General features: G+C 32.6%; 2 protein-coding genes across 2 annotated transcripts in view; both read right to left on the reverse strand.

The window, feature by feature from the left end:
• Positions 1 to 9,387, reverse strand: part of LOC118199095 (proton-coupled folate transporter-like) — a 34,950-nt gene extending 25,563 nt beyond the window's left edge. Inside the window, exons 1-2 of the mRNA XM_085825406.1 lie at positions 9,104 to 9,387; positions 1,850 to 2,155 (exon numbers count right to left, since the gene is read on the reverse strand). Of these exons, the coding sequence (XP_085681532.1) occupies positions 1,850 to 2,144 (295 nt within the window). The 5' untranslated portion in view covers positions 2,145 to 2,155; positions 9,104 to 9,387. The remainder of the gene's footprint in view (positions 1 to 1,849; positions 2,156 to 9,103) is intronic.
• A 4,491-nt stretch (positions 9,388 to 13,878) lies between these two features.
• Positions 13,879 to 26,356, reverse strand: part of LOC118199096 (chitinase-3-like protein 1) — a 35,799-nt gene continuing 23,321 nt past the window's right edge. Inside the window, exons 8-9 of the mRNA XM_035370884.2 lie at positions 23,480 to 23,580; positions 13,879 to 14,387 (exon numbers count right to left, since the gene is read on the reverse strand). Coding sequence (XP_035226775.1) covers positions 14,136 to 14,387; positions 23,480 to 23,580 — 353 coding nt within the window. The 3' untranslated portion in view covers positions 13,879 to 14,135. The remainder of the gene's footprint in view (positions 14,388 to 23,479; positions 23,581 to 26,356) is intronic.

Genomic DNA, 26,356 nt, shown 5'->3' on the forward strand with positions numbered 1-26,356 from the left:
TGTGGACTTGATTTTTCTGGTCCATTCCTCATCAAGTATAAAAATCAGAGAAAGGGTAATTATGCAAAAGTCTACGTTGCTATATTCATATGTTTAGCTACTAAAGCAGTACATTTAGAGGTAGTAATTGATTTAACCACAGATTCATTACTTGCTACTATTAAAAGATTTATTGATAGACGTGGAAAATGTAATACCATAATGTCAGATAACGGTACTAATATGGTTGGTGCAAAATCAGAACTGAAAAAATTGCATAGTTTAGTCCTTAAATCTAATTCTGATATAGCAGATTTCTTAACATCTGAAGGTATAAATTGGAAACTAATTCCACCTAGAGCACCAAATTTCGGTGGTTTATGGGAAGCAGGTATTAAGTCATTTAAATACCATCTTCAGCGTACAATCAGCAGTTATAAATTAACTTTAGAAGAATTTTGGACTGTTGTCACACAGATTGAAGGTATTCTCAATTCGCGTCCAATTTTACCCTTATCAACAGATGCAAATGACTTTGAAGCCTTAACGCCGGGTCATTTCTTAATTGGACGTTCCATTACTTCATATCCTGAACCAGATTTGTCTCATCTTACAGATAATAGACTGTCTAAATGGCAAGTTATTACCAAGTTCATTCAAGTTATTTGGAAACGTTGGCAAACTGATTATTTAAATCATCTACAACAACGCACCAAATGGTTTATTAATAAAGAAAATTTAAAGGCAGGTATGTTAGTTGTGTTAAAGGAAGATAATCTTCCGCCATTTAAATGGTCTTTAGCAAGAATTCTAGAAGTTTTACCTGGTAAAGATAATAAGGCCAGAGTTGTTAAAGTGAAAACATCAAATGGTGTGTATATTCGATGTATTAGTAAAATTTGTTTATTACCTATCCAGGATAATAATGCTTAGTTTACATTATTATGTTCTTATTGAAATTGTGATTTACATAAAAATGGAATTGTTTAAAGAATAAGTTCGATTGTAGCATAGTGAATGTTTATGTTCTTAAAATGTTACATTATTTTATATTATATTCATGATGAAAGATTATTTATTAGCTTTCATATTGTATTGTAGAATTAGTTGTTCTTGATTTGTTAAATTGTATGTTTGTTTGTAATTTACATGTTGAAATTTGTAATTTCAACGGGCGGCGGCATGTTAAGTTAGAATATAGCGCCACCTATTGGATAGGGAGAGAAACTCTCACTTGGCCATCTGGATTCGGCTAAGCAACATGCCAGGCATGTATTAGATCTGAATAGTGAATTACTGTAAATAAATTAGTTAGTTCTTTTGCTATACAGTCCACTTATTAGTTTAGAATCATAGTACAATTACCTTAAATTTAAATCGTGAATTCATACGTATACGTATTAACCTGAAGTGTCCAAAATTTTTGTTTCCTGGTTTGGCAACAAAAAAAAAAAAATTGTTTCGCTTGGAAAGAATGAACTAAATGACTTCATTCATATTGAAATGTTTTTAAGCATTTCCTTTTCAGGTATACCTAGAACTCACAAATTTTGCTTTGGTCGCAGGTAGCAACTTTGTATACAGTACATTAAATTAATACGTTCATTTTATTTTCAGTGAACAAAACTTATAAATATTGCTTTGGCCGTAGCCCGCTAGTAAATTTAATAAAATGTAAAAATCTATGAATTATGAAGTTTATTTCTTTCAGATAGGCTGCGAAACGTGTTGTTAAATAAAGTCTCGAATATATACTGGCGTAATTATGCTTCTGCTTTGTTAATTTAAATAAATAAATCTTGAATGATTAAATTTAATTCTATTACAAAATTGAAAATATAAAAGTTTGAGAAAAATGAAAACAATTTACCTAGGAATGAAGCTATGATTAAGGCAGGTATGGTTGACATCAGTACAGTGCCTGTGTATATGTCATTTCCATAAGATATGGCTAGAAGTTGTTCTTTATTATTGTCCTCATCTTCTAACCCATCGCATGTTTCGCTAGAGAAATTCAGTACCACTCTGCAAGCCCTATCGTGCAGCAGACTTTGGAGTGTGACAAGACGTGCATTGAAAGCGAACATAACCAGGAACATATATGGCTCGACAGTTGTTTTCTTGAGTGCATCTTGTATCCTGCTGTATATACGTTTCTCTGTCATACTAGGTGGTACTTAAAAAAAGTATTTTTAATTAATGTAGATCAATTTAATAGTTTAAAACTTCATGTTAGAAATAACTATGCATTAGAAATGCAATTCTAAGCTTACTGGTATTATTAAAAAAAATTAAATAACATTAAAATGAAATGATGAATTTGCAAGACAATAAATTTCAGTTATATAACTTTACTCTTATTTAGCTGAATGAGGTATTTTTGAATGTTTAAGGCGGATTTTATATCTAGTTTATGCTTATATTTTGTATCATTCTTATTTTGAAAGCTTAATGAATAAGAGTTTCAAATAAATTGTACGGTTTATGTTAATTAATGATTTATTATAATCTAAATATTTTCTTTAGCATGTTCTGCCTGTAGTTCTCACCAGAATCCAAATTAGGCATTTTGTATTTAAGTATAGAGCTTGAATGCTCTATATTTGGAGCTTCTGGCAGCCTCGTCTTACTCTCACTTATTTGTACCATCACCAGCTTTGTGCCGAAGTTCATTCCCATTGATGTTGCCAACCGAAGTTTACAACAAGCACCTTTAACTATCTTGAACCACCTTGAATAGTATATTTTATGTGTAGTCTTAGATTACGTAACCTGCATTAAAAATTAACTTCCTGCATTTTTAATTAAAATAACCACAAACAACGAAGGTTCTTCTGTCGGACAAGCAGAGCCCTACTGTCATTTAAGAATTAAATAAAAAGGATTACTTTAACCTTCTTAAGACTTGGTCAGTTGTTACAGTCATAGTAAAGAGATAACTCTATCCAGTCTAGTAGGATATGCAGGACACTGACATAGGCTTCTAGATACATCAGAACGCTAAAAAGTAATAAAGGATAATTTCTCAATAATGGTAATAATTTAGCATGGTAGAATCCATTTAACCGAACTAATTGTTTCTGGGAGAGGAAAGACGATTTACAGTTGCCCTACCCAAAACATCCGAGATATGTTCTGTATATCAATCTTTGGTTTAGAGATCTAGCTGTCCTGTCCCTCCGGTTGATATTATTACTTTGTAGAAAATGATCCACCAGGTTAGTTTTATGTGCGCAAGCGCTGTCATTCATTCAGATGAACTGAGGGCTAATTGTTCCCCTATAAAGGAAGACATATAAGACTGTAGGGATATAAGGCTGTATAAGGCGGTCAGTACTTGGGAGTGGGACCACACACGTCACTGACGCCAGACAATCATTTTATCACACTCTGTCTCTCTCGGATTCGTCGGCTCCTATCTTGGTGACTTCATCAATTGAATTCCATCTATTTTAATTACATTATATAGTGCTTCTTTTCGCACAATATTTCTCAGGTCAGGATCTGAAATTTTGCTATACACATTCATTTCACATACCAGTGACCCACATCTGAGGTTACCGATGTGAGGTTTTCCCTAATCGGGGTATTTGAGTTGCCTGTAATAGCGGGATAAAGTTCCTGCTGACACAGGCCTAACCAACAGTATCAAAGCATGAAAGTCCTAAGTAGCACAACAACGTCGTAACGACGTTGCAAACTCGTCGCGGATGTCGTTGCAAAAACGTTGCAATATGTCGTCTTTAAGACGCCCAGATGTCCGCGAACATCCACTATTTTGCAACCGTTGCAAAGATGTCTTTATTACGCTTTTGCAGATGAGGTTTTTGTCGCATATAAGTCGTTATTGCGTCTTTCGCAGGTGATATTTTGGTTGTGAATGCATAGTACCACGACGTCTTAAAGACGCCTAAATGTTCGCCAAATTCCACCTTTTTGCAACAGTTGTGAAAATGTCGTTATTATGTCCTTGTGTTACATATTAATTTATGCAGAAAATAAGCTTAATAAGTAATATATTTTTCTTCTTTTTCAAAATTTTGTATTCCTTGTATTTATTTTAAGTTTAAATATTTTATCATTTCCTGAAAACCAGAAGATAATACAATTTTTTTCTCTTTAGACTAAATATGCATAATTAATAATAGCCTTAATTATTTTCAGTACTTTAAATTATATTTTTTAAATAACTTAAATTCTAAGTTATGATTATTTAAGATTTCATAATTTTTTTCCTTAAGTGAGAGTATTTATGAAAGTGGTTATTATAAATATATAACATTAATAGTAGGTTTTTAAGTAAATAACACTCAATTAGACTTAAGTAAAGCTATATATGTGGGTAAAAAAAGGAGCATTTCTGATTATAACAGCATTATCACATTTATTTCTGTTAAATCTCAGAGACATTGAAAATTGCTCGTCATGATAAATTAGGAGACGGTTCTTAAGGTAACTTAATCAGTATTTTACCTGAATTCAAGTATAAACTTATTCGCCTTTCATAGCAAAAATTATAACAATTAACTTCTGTATCTCCAAGATATGCAAATGAAAGACTGTATAAAAAGCATTTAATAAATGTGATCAAAAATATTTCATATAAAAATATACTTAAATCTAATAACCAAAAAAGAACTTCCCATATTCATATCTAAAATGAAATAATAACCTAAAAAACAACATACATGACAGCACTATTTAAGAAAAAATAGGAACTAGTAGCACTTGAAAGTATAAATATCATAAGGAAGGTAAAATTTCCAATTAATAAAAAATTATTTGTGTTTTTTAAATAGTAAGCAATTAAAAGTGCAATAATTATGCATTGTGGTATTTACTAGTAATATTGAGGTTTCTTAACACCATTTCTTTCGATCATGTGGACATACATGTACTTACTTATTTTTAGTTTCTACATTTTAGTATAATGGTAGATTACAATGATCATTTCATGCACTTTTTATAATCAATACCTTTCCTTTTGTTACTATACAGAAATAATTTAAATAATATAGTATGCGATAGTAAGCTAAGTACGTTAAAGTAAGCTATTCGTTAATTTTTTATTTCTATTTATTCTGAATTTCTTTGTTATCAGAAGTACATAAAAAGTAAGCGAAGAAAATAGAATATACTTAAATTTAATAAAGAATAAAACCGAATTTCCAACATTCATTTAAAGAGATAATCTAATAGACATACAATAACGGCAATATTTAAAAAAAACGCGAAATACATAGTGTTTAGAAGAATAGATACCAAACGAAATGTAATAATACTGCAATTGGCAATCAATAAAAATATTTAGTGTTTTTCAATATTACGCAATTAAATATCACATAATTATAAAATATCACAAATATTTTATAGAAATGCTAATGTTTCTTTAACACTATTTTTTGATCATACATTTCATACACTGTTTAAAATCATTAACCTTTTTTGCATACTATACAAAAGACAACATAGACAACCAGACTTCCGAAAGCTGCTTGCATTAAAATTAAATTGCCAGACACCAGGAAAGAAACGAGGTATCTTTGCACTACCCGAATTTATTTATGTTCCTTCTACTTTTTAATGAGCCCTGTATTATGTAAAGGTTTATGCATATTTTCATTTTTTAATTGTGTATGAAAATGACCTCTCATTTCTTGCAATCAACAGGATTGTATCCTGATCACTCTTTGGCTCGCATGAGATACTGAGCTTCACGTACTTCTTCTAGTACTTCGATAGGAATTAAAAGAAGCAGAAGATTAATGCCAGTACTCATAATTTATTTTTAATTATATAGCAATTTACTGTGTAACTTCACATTTTATGACACCTCTAAATTCTGACAAATCTCTTGGATCAGATGTGGATACCTTAGATTTCAGATAACACAAAAACCAGAAATCCATCGGAGTGAGGTCAAGGGATCCTGGGGGGCACGAAATGGCAAATTTGCGGAAGATGACTCTATCTTAAAACGTTGTACAAGTTGAAAAGTTTTTATTTCCAATACAAAACTTTTCCCCTTCTCTTGTATCGTTATTGGTTATTTACAATGTTGTCCTTATGCAAATGTTTTGCGCCGGCAGCTTCGTCATATGTGTATTGTTCAATAGCCATTTATTGGTTACCAATACGCATATAAATTTACCTAGGAAAGTGGATGTTGTCATTCGAAAACTTCGTAATCGTAATCGTGAGAGGTCTACTGTTTTAAATCATCACAATCTAGAGCGCATACCTTCAAATAACAATATCTGAAATTTCATTTCGACTGGTTGAGTGGATAGACCGCTAAGGTTACAGGGAAGTTTTTTTTTTATGACCATCCTGCGTTTTTCCATCATTGCTCAATAAATAACTTTATTTGTTTTTCAGTCAGACCTATATAATCCAGTTAAAACGTCCTTTAAAATAGCAATAAAATTTAATTAATTTTCTGTAAATATAAATAGAAATATATAGATATATACATTCAACAGCATTTTAATTTAAAAATTGCAAAGGTATTTTTCATGAATTCTTCATAATGTATTTAATGCAAAATTTATTATGGACACTGCCGCAGCTAGAAGTTTTGCCGCCCGCTGCAAACACTGTGACTTCGAAATCCGGCAGCCCGGTCCTTACCTAAATTGTAAAAAATTTTGCCGCTGCTAAACTCAAGCGCCTAATGCGGTCCCACCGGTTGTACCAGCCCTAGCGCTGGCCCTGTTTTTGAACTGTTTAAAACGTTTCTGAAATTTATTTCACCAATTCGCCCTCGTCTTATTAATCGAAGTGCCCTTCGATCCCTCACTGTTAAAAAACACATCAAAATACAGTTAAAATGAGGCATAAAAGTAACCTTAGTAAGTAACAGAGATGTTTTTACAGAAATTTGTGTTAGGTTAAAAGAAAAAAACAATTCGGAAAGGTTTTTGCTGTTCGAAAATGTCTTGAACAAGAAGGACCTGTGTTTGATCGCCTTCAAAACACATACTGAAACAAACCGATATTGAATAAAAATCCGATATTGTAAAACTACGCCAAAGAAAGGCGTTAGCCCGAAAAGGCTATTAATTTCGAAACGGGATTGGCGAATCACTTTTCAAATTGTTGCCACCAGATGTTATCAACCTGTATGATTTTTACAGAAAATAAACAATTAAGAATCTGCATGCATATATGAATTTTCGTCGCACTGTGAAACACGATGGTACCAAGAACTATCCAATTCTGAATAACATAGTCCTCCACCTGAACATGTGCACCTGGAAGCCAGAATTTTGAATTTCTAATTTTATATTTCTAATTTTTGATTAACAAATTCAATGATTTGAAAGCCAGCAATGGCCTCATTGTACGGAATAAAACATTTTTATCTCGAGCAAGTGAGACTGTGCATCAGAAATTCTAAAGCTATACCAGTTTTAAATATTTTGTGATTTTGTTGTTGAATTAAAGTTTATGTGGCATAAGTGCGAAGAACACGACGTTTAGTAAAGAACATTAACACACAAAACGTTAGTAACAAACAAACAAACGAACAAAAACATAAAAAAAAGGTTTTCGTCCATCTTATTAAGAAAAAAAAACACTGATATGATGAACTGAGGAAAGACTGAAAAAATAGAAAAATGTATAGCAGTACTTAATACTGCATCGGGAATTATAAAGGATTCTGTTATGCTGTATTTAAAATTTTTGTGATTTTGCTTTTGGGGCCGTATTGGGCGTAAGTGCGAAGAAAATGACTTTATTATTATAAAATTAAAAAGAAAAAAAAAAAGTTAGCAATTGTAAGTGCAAGAACAGCCTGGTAGAATGCGACTTCGGAGAGAGCGTAAAAAACATTAACAAACCCTTTTGGGCAATCGTTAAAATCTGGACTATTTCAGATTTTACTTTACCTTTTATGAATTTTCTTTTCATGTTTTTTTTGCCTAATTTTGTTGTTGCTGTGACGTATCTCACTCGTCTGACAGTAGCATTAGAACAAGCCAATGCAATTCATCGTGGCAAACACTGCAAGATAAGGTCTGTCGTGGAAGAGCCGTGAGCACCATACAGGTGACAGAACGACTTTGCTCAGCTCCACCCCGAATTTTGATGGAAAGCATCCCCGGGGGAGTCGGGTCGAGGGTCTCCCCCTTTTCTCCTACCACCAACTTCTGGCGAGGATTTTCGATTCTTCACATATTTGGAGTGCCCCCATGCCGTACAGACACTCTACATTTATAAACATCCATTTCTTATGCAGGATTCGAACCCAGCGTCGAAGTCAGCGTCGCTAACCACTATACCGGTTGTGAGGCTTGCCTAATTGTAAATGATTTAATAAAGTCAAAACTATTATTTGGCGGGCTTAACCCCTCACTTGGCGACATTTTTCTTTCACTGGAAATTTTTATAACATATGTAGTTTGATCTCATTTGGCGACTTTATCTTTCATTTGAAGACTTTACTCCTGTTAAAAAACTTTATTCTACAATATTTTGGTCGTATCAACTGACTGAATAGATGATCATAGCGATGTATTTTCCATGTTCCCCGTCTACAAACGGGCGAGATTCGGGAAAATCGATAACAATATCCCGATGGTAATATTAACTGCGATTACATTAAGCGGTGTCTACTGTAGTTTAAAAATTCAAATATTTGTTTAAAAACATTTTGGCAGAAACAAATTTTTAATTGAAAGTACTCTCATATTAGATTTAAACAGTAGCCATATTATTATAAGATTTATGATTATAATAGAAATTTTTTTTTTTTTTTTTTCTTTTCTAAAAATGCACATCTTTTTCTATTATCTTCATTTGTATTTTGCATAAGTTTCTAAAATAAATTATTTTCTTCGAAGTAGAAATTTGAACCTGAAAATTAAAAAACATATTTGTTGACTGCTAAATGTTAAAAAAATTGAGCTATTATTATTATCAGCTATTATTATAATAATATTAGAAAAATATAAAATTTTTGAATTTACATAATCGATATTTGACTTACAATATGCATATCATAAGTAATGGATTCAGTGAAATGCAACATAAATATAAGAACCATATAGCACATACTTGAAAAAACTTGTGGTATGTTACATGTTTAAATAATATCAAAATATCTAAAATTCTTTCTTACTTCTGATTCTCTTTATTTCCTCCCTATATTACCAAAGCGGGTATATCCTCAATCATTGAATAGTAACAAAAGGCACTTTTAACTGCTTGAAAGTAATAGGTGACATCAGGCTAATTATAAACCAACGAGATGATTTGGATCCGCGGCAACAAGTTGATCTGGATTATTTACACTGAATTTAGAATGTCAAGGTGGGTGTCACAAAACAGTGATAATATTTCGATCTTAAATGAAACAAGATTTTTGTATCTAAATGCTCCCGACTCTGTCGCTAATGTTATCAGTACACTATTCATCACCGAGGGGAATCATACTAAACTTTATCTGTCGTATACACAGATAAAAATTATAACCGCAATTCTGGCTTATTATCACAACTCGGCAGTTTTCCCGCAACAATAATCTTAAAGTTAGATTACATTAACGAATTTTTATAATTAGCAATAAATTTGCAGTTTGCTAAACTTAGCGATTTCTAGATTTTTTTTTTAATAATTATCATCAGTTGTATTTCCTTCTTTGCAGTTCGGGTAGCACGTTGATTAGGAATCTGTAAGAGGAGTTTTTCCTTCGTCTTGCTTTAGATTTCACTTGTTACACTCTACAAATATATGAATGAAGGATCAAATTGTTGCGAAATTCGCATCCCCTTGCGTCTGAGCAATGCTGAAGGAGTGAAAAATTCAGTTTTATGCTATCATTTTATGGAAGCCAAGACTGTGTGCCGTCTTGATGCGACTATCCGGGGAGAGTGTAGTCCTGGTTATTGTGGCCAGTAGCAGCCGTGGTTCGCTACAGCGTGGTGCGGCATTGTGATGCATGGAATGCAGCTGTCGAAGACAAGCACGGGAATAGGAATTTACCAGAATGTCCTGGATAGCATTTGCTCTAAAGCAATCCATCGATATGTACTCAAGCTCCTGAAGATCTAATATTACGTAGTTACGCAGATGTTTATCCATAGTAAGCTTTCTATCACATGTCACAGACTGACATACCCTGTTCGTCTACTGTATATTAAGTTCAAGGAAAGTATCCATAAAACTAACTATTCACTTGACTTCCATATGCTTCTTTTGTTGGCTAATACTTTCTCATTGCACAAATACACTCAACAGCTCCAAAATTCAAACATTAAAATAAGTTTAGAAAAGAGGAAAGAATGTGATTTTTTTTCAATATCTCGATGAAGAATATTTTCGATACAAATTTATCTTTTTGTACTACTTGCCAGCGCAATAGGTATCGAGAGGTTTTAAACCCGGCAAATGGGAAAAAGAAATGAAATCAAAATTAGAATTTAGTAAAATTCATTAGAACAATAGTTTTTAATTAATTAATTATTTCAAAATCAGAAGCCAATATGCATTACTTCCAGGTAATTGGGTCAAGAGCCCTTTTCCTATTACTAGAACGTTATTTCAAATTTAGTGGAAAGTTGGTTTTAAAGAGCCTTGGATCACCAACAAATCGGTTCACAACCAAAGCTTTCAAAGAAGAAATATCTTGGATGACGACTGAAGTCTCGAGACATATAGTAACCGGCAATGAATGGTACTCAAAATACAGTTAATGCAAAGGAGGATATTTCTTCAGAAAATGATGAAAGAGGAGATGTTCGTAGTTATTTGATAGGCGAAATTTTTGCAAAATGGGTGCATAAAATTTTATCACTTCTTATTTACTACTGATACAGCTTTAAACCATTAAACTGTAGAGTCAATAGGTTATTTGTGTGTGTGTGATTATGGCAAAGCCTCGGGGGTATTTGCCTAAGGAGAGGAATGCTTTCGTGGAGGACTTTCTAAGGGAAACTGGCTCGTATACACGTTACACATGGGGAAAACCACGATAGGTTATTTGGAAGCAGGAGAAATAAAAAAAATAAGCAATGCCTTCGCCGGGACTCGAACCTGGACATCTCGTATACGCGCGAATGTGCGACTGTTACTCGCGAATGCATGCTGGAAAATTAGCGTATAAAGAATGAATTTAGCAGTTTCATTTATAAATTTTTCTAAGCAATGCTATCTTAATAACGCTAATCTATTTCTGGTGCATAATCGGCTATGGATCCCACGTCGAATCCTTGATTATCATTGATCCCCTTCAAGATTTCTTCGACTCCACGGACTCAGTGCTGAATCCCTTAGGAACTCTTGCTCTAGAGAGTACCTTTCAGCAACAAACTAAAGTATCCTGTATACTAAAGTATCCTGTATACTAAAGTATCCTATATCTAAAGTATCCTGTATACTGCTTGAATTTTCCTCATTTTCGAAAGTTGCATAGAGTTTGCGAAATCACGCGAAATTTCCCAACGGAAGTTTTAATATTTAAAAGTCTAAATGGATACTGATATCCTTTATCAGTATCCATTTAGACTTTTAAATTTATGCTCATTTTAATTAAGCAGAAAATTTCATCATAAAATAGCTACGGTAAACAACTGGAAAATTGATGAGATATAATCATTTAAAAAAACTGATTTGCAGTATGTCTTTGTCTATTTCAATTTTATATTTTCTAAAAGTTATATGCAGCATTAACAGAAGTTCCTTTTTACATTCCTTAAGTTACTGTATATTAGTTAATTCTGATTTCATTTAGTAGAAATAAATCTGAAAAAAAATTCTGTGAATTAATCTTTAAAAACATTCCAGCTTGCAATATTTGAAACTCTTTTAGAATCTTTCATACTAAAAAAAAATTCTGGTTGAATTTGAATTAAGTATTTGTTACTTTTTAAATTTAAGTAAAATTTTTATTTTTTTAATAATTTTTAAATGAAACACGCACCAACAGCCTTTAGTTGCATAACTTTCAATGTATGAAGTAGCCATGATTGCAATTATGCATATAAGGATGAGATTTTCAATGGATTAAGTGACAATCGATTAAGTTTCAATGAATTAAGTTATTAGATTGTGACAATGGATAAAGTTTCAACGGATAGAGTTATTATTATTATGACAATGGATTAAGTTCAATTAATATGGTTCATAGCTTGAACATAATTTTTTGTCTCAGAGTGATCAGTGGTCTTCGTATGAAAATAATTAAGATTTTTGTTCACAATCGTACTTACAACCTAGCCAGTTGAAAAAGAAATTTAATCGCATGAAAGTTTTTACCAAAATCAACTACTTTGAACAATTGAGGAGTTTCAATAATCCAAGAAATATGATAAGTTTTTAAAAATCATCTTCTATTCTAGCAAACGGACAAATGCTGGAATAGCCCTCTTATGTTTGGTCATAATCCACTAAACAAAAACGTTCTGACGATATGAAGGGCATCACATGAAATGCGCTCAACAAAAAAGTCAAGGGAATGCTTCCCTGTAAAGGCTGCGAAAAGTAAAGTCCCTGTAAAGCCCGTTGTTTATATGACGCGGACAGGTTATTGAATGTAAATACAAAAGAATTATAGACAACAAAAGGATATTGACAAAGAAATATTTACAGAGGTTGTTTACATATTTTTAGAACGATTTCGGGACTGCATAATTAATGTTTAAAATGTTTACATTTTAGTATATTAAAGTGTTTTTTAAAAGTTCGATCTGAGCTTTTTTTCTGGTCTTTAAGCTTGCATTGTAGTGGGTTTGCGTTTAAAAAGAGCTCTTTTCGAGAGACCAAAGGCACAATAATGCAGAGATGAAATGTCAGGATACTTCGCAGAAGCACACTGAACAAGGAATATATGCAATTCCTGAATAGGTCTTTACTTTTTTAAGGAATGGAGTGATGCATTTGGAGACAGGACTTGTTGCTTTGCCTTGATGAAGTTCCACTCTTTGAAAGTCACTAGGATGTAAAACATTCTCTTGATAGCATGCTCAGCTGATTTAAAATTTTTTCCACTTTTATTGTTTTTAATTTTCAGTTGCAAGAGAACCCTTTTACAATCATAAACCCCTTTTACTTAGTCTCTTAGCACTAAAGGAAACAAGTTTTCAATCTTGGGTATAAACTGATGCCTCATCAAGTGTCCCAATGTATTTATATTTATTTTCTAAACAGGTTTCATACAGAGTTCTAAAATTTGCGCACGTTGAGCCTCATGCCTCGGAAAACGCTACGCTGATCAACATTATGTTTTTTTAGTTTTTTTAAGTAGTAAATCTGGATTTATTTCTTTATTTATTGTTGTCATTGATGTATGTAAAGACTTTATAATTGCTGCGTCAGCAGATTCCCTGTTGTTACCAATGATTTAACACTAGAACAGCACGTATCCTTTTTCGTACATGTGTTTGGTATCTTTTTTCCATGTAAAAGTGATGATTGGCAACTTCTCACTTTTAGATTAATAATGCTGCTTATTTCGCACTTCGAAATTTTAATACCATGCAATCATAACGCTTTTGAGTTATGGAATAGTAATATTGCTCTTTGAAAGTTCAAAAGCCTATTTTTCAATTCACAGTTTGATTAAATGCGACATTTTGAAAGAAGAATACATTTAACCATAGCAAACGATATTTATCATTTCAAATAACAAGCTGTGGCCAAGAAGTTTTATTACGAAACATTTTCTTTTTTAATTCGTTATCAAATTCATTCTAAAAGTGTGATTATACCCTCTGTAGCAGGATAATTTCTTGTAAACCTTTATGACCAAAGGCCATTTTTTTCTAACAACTACTTTCCGCACTGTGCTATATCTTCTTTGCTTTAGTCTAACTATTTCTCTCACCCTGAAGTTAATTCAAATCTTAATTTTATTATTTCTGCTGTTGAGGTACTTGAATAAATAAAGAAAAAGACGAAAACAGTTTATAAATTTTTTATTGATAACACTTGCTTCGAAAACAAGAGCAATGTTATAAGAAGTAGGAAAACATTTAACAATACACCATTTGCACTTGCTATTGAAAATCGCGTCGCTCATTGGCAGATGTTGACGCGTGTTTTTTTCTTTACAATATTAGTTAGCTGGAAACAAGTCATTTGTTAATCGAGACAATGTCTATGGGAGTTGAATTTATGATATTTTGAGAAATATTTTAAAGAATTCTCCCAAAATTTCACCAGGCAAGACCGGCGTTCAAATTGGCTGTACCTTCTTCTAGAGCGGCTCCCATATCTTCATCAGCATTAAAATCAGTTCCATCTAGATCAGCATCCAAATTTTCCAGTCCAGTGTCCAGATCAGTGTTCAAATCAAATCCATCTAGAGCGGTATCCAAACCGGTTAGATCATCTAAATCATCTTCTGTGTCCAGCAAGTCATCGTTGTCGTCAGAAAGACCAGGTAATTGTATAGTCGATAACATGCCCTGAAATATCAAGGAAAATAAATAATTGCTATGTTGAGTTGCTTATCAGACCTTTCAACAAGAAACAAAGTACGAAGTCTTACGAAGTCCTAAATGTAACGTTGTTAAACTCTTTCAGACGGACATATTAACAAAACTGTTATTTTGTTATGATAAGCTATTATCTCTCAGTTAAGTGAGTTGAATTTTTAAAAATGGCAGATGATCGTTTATATTTTAATCTAGATTTATGAAATTGCAAGAAACATTTAAAACTAGGTCTAATTTTAAATTAGATATATATTTTATGTTCATAGAAATCCCCATTTTTCGTAGCTAGGCTTAAACGAAATATAAACATAAAGTTATAAAACTTAAACAAAAATTAGAAGCAGTGAAAGAGACAGGAATTGAAAAATAAACCAATTTCACAATATTTTAAATCAAAGGGAAATATTTTTTCAATTATGTGACTATAGCTATATAATGAATGACTTTTCTGTTTCAGGTTGACTAACCTTTCATTCAGTTTAGTTTCAATGTCATTGAATTTTAACTTTTTGTTGCCTAACCTTTTGTTGAAGTCAAAAATTTACTCTAATTACACATAAACAATGGTTTTGATTCAGCTGCTTGAAAATGTTACGGGAACAATCACACATATTTTAAATAACAAGCATGTGTACATGTATATGCATATAAATAATAATAAATATCAAAATAATCCTCTCTTTTCAAATCATTCGGAAAAGTATCACACGCATAAAACTGGCGATAAGTTTCAATCGAATTCGACTATCAATCGAATTTGATTGATAGAGGCATTAGTGTACCTACTACAGAAGAAATGCATGAAGGACTATCGTTTAAAAATATTATTATAACTTTAGATTATGGTAAAGCACGTTAACGCTATCTTGTCTTATAGGACGGATGCCTTCCTGAAGGATTTTTTTAAAGAAAATTTGCTCTTATTTACGTTATACACATCTGAAAACTGGGAAACCATTCATCCAAATAACAAAGGCTATCAGTTCAAGTCGAATTACCAGTATTCAGACGTTTTATTGCTTGACCACTAGTGGGAAACATCATCTCGGGCAGCATAGTTCTTGTTGCACTTCAAACGGAGTAAACAATCTTAAGGCCATTCAGCGAGGTACAACATTTTAAGTAAAAGAACTTGGTTTTCTTTTATTTGAGAAAGATGACTATAATGCCACAACCAATTTATTTTCCAAATTTTTCATCTCCCTCTCCGCTGTTATTGGTTATTAAGATGGTTCTTCACATCAGACTTTTTAGATAGTTAAAATTATTAAAAAAAATCACAGGATAGTCATGCTAGAATACGTACCAATGAGCTAGTGGAATTCAACTAGCGCTTCCAGGAATGTCAAGAGCGCTGAAGCACGTTTGTGCACTCGAATAGATATTACTTCGAAGTTAATAACTTAAATAGTTAATAACTTTAAAGAAAAAATATTATTTTACATAGTAAGTTTAAATATTTTAATAGTATTCTCTAAAACATTTTACGCAAACATTTGAGTAAAGGAGTACTTATTACCATTGTTATTAATATTATTACTTAGTTTAGATCCTGAAAATAGTTTCGATGGAATGTATGTTCTTAATATATTTCAAGAAAATAAATTATTCGGAAAATGTATGTATTATTAATATATTTCAAAAGAAAGAAATATAATATTAATATATTTTCACATATTTATTAATATATTTTTCGACCTTATGTATTTATATTATACTGGTGTCTTTGAATTTTAGAGAAATTCATTCTCATGTATATGCGCCAAGATTTGAAAGATTTTATTTACAGCCATCTTAATGAGCTTCATTTTTAAAAGCAGATCAACATCACAAGTCTTCAGTCATTACTAACAGTAAAATTATTTATAAGTTTTTGTTAATCGTTCACCATCACTACTGCCCCTTGCAATACTGTTGGTATCTTCACAAAGGAACTATAATGAAACACAAAAGGAGTTACAACTCGGAGATTGTAGACATTATTAAGTTTTTCGGAATTTGAAAAATGGAAGATAAATCGTACTATTGCCAAGATTCGAATCATGTATCTTCCAGTAGTCTGTTATGTATATGTGGTAGTCGCTTGTACCACGACAGCATGATCAGGAAATATGCGACAATTCATTATATATTTTTTTATCTTGAACAGCGAATGGAAGAGCGATCAGATCTACTCGACCAAATCCAAGGAGGGACGACTTATCGTTCCAGATTTTAGCTCAGGTTCCATTCTAGATACGTTAGATTTTATGTAGCAAGGAAAGATGAGAAATCAAAGGACAAAATTTGAACAATATATATTCCGATTAGCAGCTGTGTGTGTTAACCGCTTAAATCATACAGAACGCACGGCAGAATAATTTCTTATTGACTTTTTTGTTCATCATTCCGTAATATGTAACCCGGTTATCCTATGAGAAATGTTCATTATTATTTCTGGTTTAACTCTTTCCCATCCCGTCAGAATCTCTTCGTGCACACGCTTGATAAAACAGTAGAATTTAAGTCAACGAGGAACTCCTCTTCTACCCCCATTTCAGTAATCTACTAAGAGCGTAGCGGATAAGACTGTTGAATATTGGTTTTTTAACCTGAGTTCAAATCCCAGCTAATATAGGAAAACTACACGAATGTTTTTGTAATTTTTCCAATTTGTTATGTGAATGCTAGTAGGTTTTCGTTAAAAAGTATTTCAGGAAGGCCTCTCTTCCCTTATGCAAATAGTCTCCCCCAGGGGATCGACGTAGAGTACACTGCGAAATACTGCTAGGGTCTGTACCTAGGAAGTCTCGGCCACGGGGGTATAAAATTTATGAATATGGCGGTTCCCGATGGTCCATGGGGTGGTTCTATACTCACTCTTCATGGGCCGGGAGGTGTAAGTCCTCATCCACCAGGTTATTGGTAGCCAAATAGCAAACTGGACCATGGAGAGTATGGTCACTGCTGTCCTTGGTATTCCATGTAAAGCCTAAGGAGAGGGGCATCCTGTGTAGTGCTTTCAGGTAGCCATAATTAATGGCTAGTCATCGCTCCATGTTGTCATCAGCCCACCCCACTGTGGTCTCGGTCCAGCCGGGAAGGTGGTTCTGACTGATCCTGTGTTTAGAGGTGGCTCAGCTAAACTTGAGTGTTTAGCAGAGCGAGCTTAAAAATTTGTTGGTGTCTCGGAGATGTGATACCCTGGGCCCAGCAGGTGTGTGAAAAGTCATCTTCTGGGTGACTCTCGCTGGTGCTCTGTACCAGTCCCCGAATCTTCTTAGTTGAACGGGCGGTGGTATAGAGATTAGTCAGTTATGCACATAGTACTTATGTGCTTTATCTAGTTCAATAATTCAATATGTTTTCAGTATAAAGTACGTATGATTTAAATGTCTGGGCGTGACAAAGTGTATTAATGCTAGTGTAGCATGGTTGTTTATACCATATGAAAATAGAATTAAAATATGAAAGATGAAAGAGTTCTTGAATGAATGTAATATTAACAGGATAGATTGCTGTGTTCGCAGATTTCCAGCAATTAGTCGTGTATATATATATATATATATATATTTCAGTTATAAAAATGTTTTAAGATTCACGTGTTTATATTTTTTAATTAAAAAATAATTCTGCAACTAGGAAATCGAACATTTTATACATTCCTCCGATCCTTATAATTAGACAATGTTATATTCATTCTAAAAAGTAAAATACAAAATGTTTTACTCTAAAAAAATAAAAAATACTTAATTTCAAAATTTTCTTCAAAATTTCAAAAAAAAAAATTAAAAAATACTTAATTTTAAATTAATAATTTTCAAAATTTATTTGATTTCAAAATTTTCAAATTTATAAAAAATTTGAAAAAAAAACTTCATTTTAATCACAAATTTTAAAAATATTAATTTTCAAACTTTAATTTTTGATTTTTGAAATTATTTTTAATTTGCCTTGAGGGATCGGTTAGCAAATAAATTATAATAACTTGAAGTTTTTTCGCCTTAAATGTCATTCAACTATATTCTTTAGTGATTCACTGTTGTATAATATTCTTTAATTTATAGTTCTGTTACTACTGGTATGTCGAAAGAAATTTAACTCAAATAATTTATAAGTGAATAAATTGAAACTTTCAAAATATGTTATTGGGTTTTTAATTTAGACAAATGAGTTACGAGTGGGCAATATGACAACCATGAAGCCAAACCTGTATTTTCTAGAACAAGAATTACGTAAGATTCCCTGATTAAGATCTCTTGTTTGATAAAAAATTACAATGATCAATACTTTTTACGTTTAATATGTATAGAAATTCTCGTCAGTTAATTTGTTAGTCTTAGAATCTTTTAATAAACTGATATTTTATTTTTAATTAAGTACAAATGCAAACACTTCGCTCTTCCAATTGTGTCTGGTCCCTGAATACGGTACTCGACATTATTTTTAAGTATCTCGGTGAATCTGAGTCAGAGAATCACATTTTTATTGTTTTCTTTATAATGAGTATACAATATTCTTAGGTCCTAGACGACTGGACGAATGCATAAATAAGTTTAGTAATTTTTACAAAACTTATTTTCTTTAAATCAAAATTGGCGAAAAATCACTAAAATCACTTGCGTCACTAAAAAAATATTTGGAAGTATATGTCTATTGCCAACGTGTAAGAACCGTCTAAGTAGGTATAATATCGGTAAGTACCTTTGTGGGCCTTACCCGATATGATTTTACATAGCAATTAATTTACTTGAGTGTCGTTTAACATAACTATAAAATAGGATAAAAACTTATCTTTAATAAATTGTATAAAGTTGTTTCTTCTAAGTCTTACCAGATAATATCACTTCTATTATACATAGGATACATTTCACCAAATGCTTAAGATTTGTTTTTTTAAAGATTCATTTTTATATGCATAACTCCAAAATATTGATGCAAAAAGGAAAGTGGTTAAAGTATTAATTTACAAAGAATGAGCCTCGTTTCCTTTCCAAAAATAGTTTGCGTCTCATTTGGATATTTGTTCTATTCTCTTGCAGTGATGTTCTGGTTTTTGGAAAAATCCAATGATTATAAAAACAGTTGAATGTAATTGTAAACATACAAAATAAATAAACACATTTTTAATTTGCATACGCAAACGTCCCCCAATCCTTCTATTGTTGTGTCCTAGTTTTGGAAAACAATTGTGAGGCTTCTACATCAAAGGACACCGAATTAGTTTAGTATTTTTCTTTTCGAAACTATAGATTTAATTTTTCATTAAGTTATGATTCATTTCAAGATACATTTTAAAAAATAAAACAGAAAAGAGGTCATTCAAGATACATTATTTTTAATAACAAAATTATAACATTTGCTTTATAAAACGCAAAAAATTATGTATGAAATCTACTATCATATACAGAGTTTGTGAAAACTAAATACTTGTCTAACTAAAATACTACAGTATATAAAAATATAATTTTAAACTAACTGTTTACAGATACCCAGCAACAATTTCAAATTATGTCTGAAGTACGATCATTATCATTCTTCTGCAAAGAATTTAGCTGTTTCCACATTTTTTCAATTTTTATATGCCTTCTTAAAGGTGATAACTAAATTAATACAGTGTGTGGCAAACAGATGACATCCCCCCTTCACGAAGATAGACTCTATAATTGACCGAACTATTGCGAAGAGCAACGTAGCCGGTTCCAGAATTAAAGCCCGAGGGCACATGGCATAAAGAAATCCTGACGTGTGGGGGGGGGAATTCAGAGGAGAAAACGGAGAAAAGGGGAAAAAGGAGGACGACAATCCAATCAGACAAGTTCGCAAAACGTGACGAGCGATAAGAGCTTTCAAGAAGGATCCAAGACAATGCAATTTCAATGACAACAATATGAGAAAGATACTCTGTAGCAATGGTTTCAATGACAATTTCAAGTTCCTAAAACAACCTCAATCAAAACAACTAAATACAACACAATGCAATACAACGATACAACACTATTCGCTACAGCAATACTACAATAGCCTAGGCTACAAAGTTACAACACAACAATTGCATCACAACAATGCAAAAAACTCACAACAACAGTTACAACAATTTCCAAGGACAATATTCATACTACAGAAGAACTTCAATCAAGATCATATGCATTGGAAGTATAAACAGCTACCAATTGAGGAGCTAAGTGATAAAGTTGTCATCTCCTCCCATGAAGGTTTGAGCTGCTAGTGGTCAGACGCTTCTATCTTCGAAGAGAATTTCAAAATTAAAGACTTGAGAGTAATTAACTTTGCGAAGATAGCGTTATTGTCCCCTCCTATATAGTCGGCAGACGAAAAGGAGACCATCACCGCGCGCATGCGCAGATACATTTCAGCTGAGCCTTAATTTTCTTAGAGTTGCGTTCTAAATTTGTAGATAGAAGATGCGAAGAATAAAATGTTGGTGTGTTAAAATGTGTCGTCTCAGTTTTTTCGAACCTGTAAGTTATTTATTAAGCAACACAGTGTATGAGAATATAATTTTAGATTAACTGATTAAAGATACTCAGCAACGATAGAAAATTATAGCCGATATATGGGTCGCAGCCATTATCATTCTACTGCAGTGGTGTAGTCGAATCCATTATCACTCTGCTGCATAAAAATCTAGAAAGACATGATCGAAGCCACTATCATTTTACTGGAAAGTATTTAGCTGCTTCAACATTAAAGTGATTTTTCTATGCCTTCTTACTAATGATATGCATAATTCTACCACTGTAAACTGCATGTCCTTCTTAAGTTTTAATGTTTTATCCAGCAGATTATGTGCATGCATATCAACTTTTCTAATGTTAATTATACTATGTTAAATAAACAAGCTATTTATGCTAGGATATGTTTTAATAAAAGATTACGTGTGCTATTCTACCACTCATTACTGGCTGAAACCAAGCAACCACACCAAGAAAGAAATTTCATCACTTTACAAGTTAAGTAAATATATTATATTTTCTTAACTTGTATTGGAGTAATTATATAATGCATTGGAGAATATTGGAGACATGCCGTTCGTAGCTTATTGAAGCAGATGCCATAATACGACACGGCTTCATATTCAATACGAAACACTGTAATGAACTCTATCATTGCGTGTCTCAATCATAGTTTTGTAATTCATGAGGGTTTCACAAGCATAAGCAGCTTAACCAGAAGCTTTCAGCTCATTAGTGTTTCATTTTAGTTCTCATTAGACTGCTAAAGTAAGCAGTCTTAAAAGTCGTTTTTCTTTCAATCAAGCTACAGTTCGAAAGATAGCTATCGTTATTTTGAGCGTAAGGGTATATCAGACGCGCTTTCCAAATACCGAACAAAACGCTGGCTCAAAGAGAGAGATAGACAGATAGTTGTTTATGACCAAAATTTGCTCATTATTTTTCTATTCTCAAAGAATATTATTGTGTCTTTGTGTCTGTATCTGTTTACTTAACAGAAGGACAGAATGAAAGACTTGCAGAGCCACTAGCTACGCAAAGGATTTTATTTTTCTCACGAAGCTTATCTATTGCAAGACACAAGTCGTTTGAAATTGCTAAAAGGACTCAAAAGAAGTTACCCAAGTATGTCTTTTAGTGGTTTTCGAGTTTTCGACAGGAGTTTTTTTTTTAAGCTAATAACGTATAAATATAAAATTGCAGTGTAAGTGTATGCTCAAAACAACTCTGAAAGGCTATAATTTTTTTCAAATACTACATCAGCGTTTTCGGTTCGTCGGAGCGGTCTCAAAAACCACTATCAGTTAGATCGAAAGCAGCAAATCCAACATATTGCGAAGAAATTTAGCTTGTTCTTTAACTAGAGAAGAAGTAGAGGACTCGGACTCGAAGTACAGCCTTCATCGAAACAGATTGATTATTACGAAATATTGCACGGTCAAAATAAATTTTGATGATAAGGAGTTATTGAGGATTAAACGGAATATAAGGAAATCGATACTCATGTAAAAATTTTAAAGGTGTTGACTAACTGGGACATGTGGTTACTGCTAAAAGTTCTTCAAGCTAGAGCACACAGGTGTTACACAAGCAATTGGAAAACTTTTAAGCATTATTCACATATATTAAAATAGAAGCAATATGAAATAGTACAGAATTTGTATGATGCAAGAAACAAAATAGAAACATAATGAGTTATTTACACATTATTACTTAATAGGTCCATTGACCGCTTCATATAGTTGTGAGCATTGTATTCATAATCTTAGATAGGAAGGATGCTATTGTTTGAATTCCTAAGATTCAAAAGGAAAATGTGTGCCAGGTGATGGAACTAGGCACGAAATTGTGATATGCCAAATTCTTCATAGATTACAGAAGATTTTTCATGGGATGAAGGTCCGCACAATCTGAAGTTACTTCTAATTGGTTTTGCAAGAATATGCAAAACAGGCATAATTGAACATTGGACGCAGTATGATTTTGTTAAATGTGCAACTTGCCTTCAAGAGATAAAACGCCGTTAGTTGGTTCGTTAAATGAATTTACTAAATGAACAAACTCTTCCTGCATGCAAACTTAGCTTTTTGAATAGAGTAGTGGGTATCGATACTTAGTTGCAGTTATTTAAACATTAAGCTGATTTTTTAAGATTTCCTGCTTCAGAAATCTTAATGGCTGTACAAGCGCTCGGATTAAAATGTAAAGAAATATAATTCATTAGTAATTGATTAGCCAACAAGGTACCGCCTCCTTTCCACAGTGGCTCTTTTAGGCAGCAGAACGTTAAAGAAGTAATAAATTAATGTATGCTATTCCCGCGCAGAGATCAGACTCTAGTTCAATTGCTAGCAAAGGCATGACTAATTTTCTATCAAAAATCTTAATGACTCAAAAAGCAAGATGTGAGAGAAATTGCATTAAATAATGTTGTTCAGCTGCAACTCAGAACGATTGTGATTCATTATCGGGAAAACCGTCTATGATTAAACATTTAATAAAAAGAGCTAAAAATATATGTTTTCGCATAGAGAGTATATTTGTTAAGTTTTCGATCAAAATCTCTATTATCGTTGAAACTTGAACAATGATATTAGAAAGTGTTACCTGAACATCGTCTTCATTGATTGCTTGATATCTTTCATCATAATCTCCCAGTCCATAATGAATGCTTTTCAGTATTGGGTATCTGTGTCCAAAGCAATTACCTAGAAGAAATTAATAGGGGCTGTTATTAGGAAAAATAACAAATATTGCTTCCACACACATATGTTGAAATGCATACTGCGAGATTTTTCATGCTTTTGTAAAATTTAACTTAGTTATACTTCAAGGAGTCATCTTATAGACTAGCAGTGTTGAGCCTATTATAAACATACGCTTCTGGCAAGGCTGTGAGTTAAGCCCTGAAAACTCATTTATACTAGATATAATAATTAAGTCACTACAATTTCAGTACTGCAACTGATTAATTTCTGAGAAATGACAAATGGAATGTTAAGTTGTTAGGAATAGCTGCACATTTTCCCACTCCTTTTTCTTAAATATCGAATTTTTCCATCACACAAGCTCATATTAAAAATAAATTAAAACAAAAACAATAAAATTATGTCTATAATTTTATGAGGTAAAAGTATAATATGCTTACAATACTGCAAGAGATATAATAAAATATAATATATAATATGCTTACAATACTGCAAAATGAGTTAAATAGTTTACTTCAAATTTATGTCTGTGTACATGTAATACTGCATTCATGGTAAATTAAATTAGCGCACAGGAAGGAGCTATTAAACACACTGAAAGTTAGGAGATCTAACGAAACATGTGAAAGATATACATAATCTTAAAACAGGGCAGATAGCAAACTACATGCAGGCCTTAGTTTTATCCTCCTCAATAAGATATTGAACAAACGCATGTTGAGATACAAGTTATATAACATGACTTGATATGAATCCAAAAGACTGCTGGTATTGTCCTGTAGTAGATATACTCACGCCAGTTGTTTGGCCTGTTCTAAATCTCGCATATTGCATGGCGGCAGGCCATGTGTATCTATAGGGCAGCTCTCCCTGTGGACGATTTTGAAAGGATAGGCTATGAAAATGTCTATATGACACAGAGAATCTTGGACTATCTGTGTTGAATGCAATAGGCATTATCCTAGCGGTAAACGTTTCGGGACCCTTTGCTATATATTCTGTTAGACACAGTGCTGAACTATCAATACTCCACGAAGCATTACTAGAACAGTCAAACTGTCATAGAATATAACTCACAGGCTATAAGTTTTGCTACACTGCTTGCTTGAAGATCTCCACATCCGGACATGATGGTTATTCAAACACAAAACGGACCTTTTCTTAGAACTGAACGACACGTTTTGCTACTCTGCGGTGCTCTAGCCTGACAGTACGGAGCTGCCGATGGTCTAGTATTTGCTACACTGCTTGCTTGAAGATCTCCACATCCGGACATGATGGTTATTTGAACACAAAACGGACCTTTTCTTAGAACTGAACGACACGTTTTGCTACTCTGCGGTGCTCTAGCCTGACAGTACGGAGCTGCCGATGGTCTAGTATTAAAGGCTGAACACGTTTTTGCGGCTGGGATAGCAGATCCGCTTCTTGAAGAAATCTCATTGTAGTATCTACCTTCGTTTCAGTTACTATAGCTGTCTACAGAGTGAATCAGAGAACCCCTCTGACAGCACGTATCCAGTGAAACGATTCTCTATTCTCTGCCGATGGTCTGCCTAGTCCTTCTTGAGTCGGCCCGCCGCTTATTATTATATTCGCATGTCGTCTGTCGCAAATACTGTCGGATCCTATTACGAATGTTTTTAAGTGCAGCATGGGGAACCACAAAATAATGTCCAACTAAAAGTCGTTTAGTTGTGGTAAGGAAAGGTAGAACAACGAAGTGCAAAATGTTTTGAGCAGACTAGTATAGAATGTTCCCGCAATCTTAACTGTGATGAGCAGCAACTTAGTTTTAACATCAGTGCGTTATTTTTGATAAAACATTCCCATGGCATCACAAGCAAAGAGGACTTTATTATACACAATTATTCCGTTGAGTTATTTCTAAAGTTATTCTGTTGTTGATGTTGCTAAAGTGTAGCGCCAGGCGCAATGAGAAAAGCATTTTCCCTTTGTAGCACTAGATGATTTCGACCAATTCATAGTTTTCTTAAAGTTTCAATTAAATTTCATTGACAAAGAGTGACTTTTACACGATCTCATTCTCACACAAAATTATGTCTAAATTGTTTAAGAATTTTTTAAAAAAACAATTGATAACGAAAATAAATCACTCCTTACCAGGACATCGCTTTTTTTTAAAGTGAATTTAGATTATTCTTATGCATTCAAAACTATTTAAATCGTAGACAAATTAAAATTAATAAAAGTTTGTAAAAGTGAGCCTTAGCATAAATTAACTAACGCAGCTCTGAAAAACTGCAAAAAGTTGAAATTAAATTGATGTAACAATTTGAAATAATTGAAACTCATATTTTCAGAGAGCAAAACTTTAAAATTTTTCAATCGCTTACAACAAGACCGAAGATGTGTTTCAGTTCTCTTTGATAGTCAAAAATCATTCTGAATTTGAATTAATGTTAAAAGGGCTTTTAAAAACGAAAAATATTGCACCAACGTATTTCGGAATTCATTAAATTCCAAATGGAAGAACAAAATAATTTAAATATGTAATTAATGTAAAGCAGTGCAAAGAAAGGACAGTAAAATTTCAATGGGCAGTGATTGCACCGGACAACAAAAAAATGCTGGAAAACACGTGAAAAGTGAAAAAATTAAAGTAATGCATTACACACACTTAGAATTAATTACATATAATTCACATCGCAATTACACAAGAAAAGATTTAAATAGATTAAAAATAGAGAAATAAAATTTATCTACGAATTTTAAGGCTCAGTTTCACAATTTTTTTTTTAAATTTCAGTTTGTT

Source organism: Stegodyphus dumicola, chromosome 10 (genome assembly GCF_044657685.1).
Source record: "Stegodyphus dumicola isolate Sdum_Otavi_A_Nest chromosome 10, ASM4465768v1".
NCBI lineage: Eukaryota > Metazoa > Arthropoda > Arachnida > Araneae > Eresidae > Stegodyphus > Stegodyphus dumicola.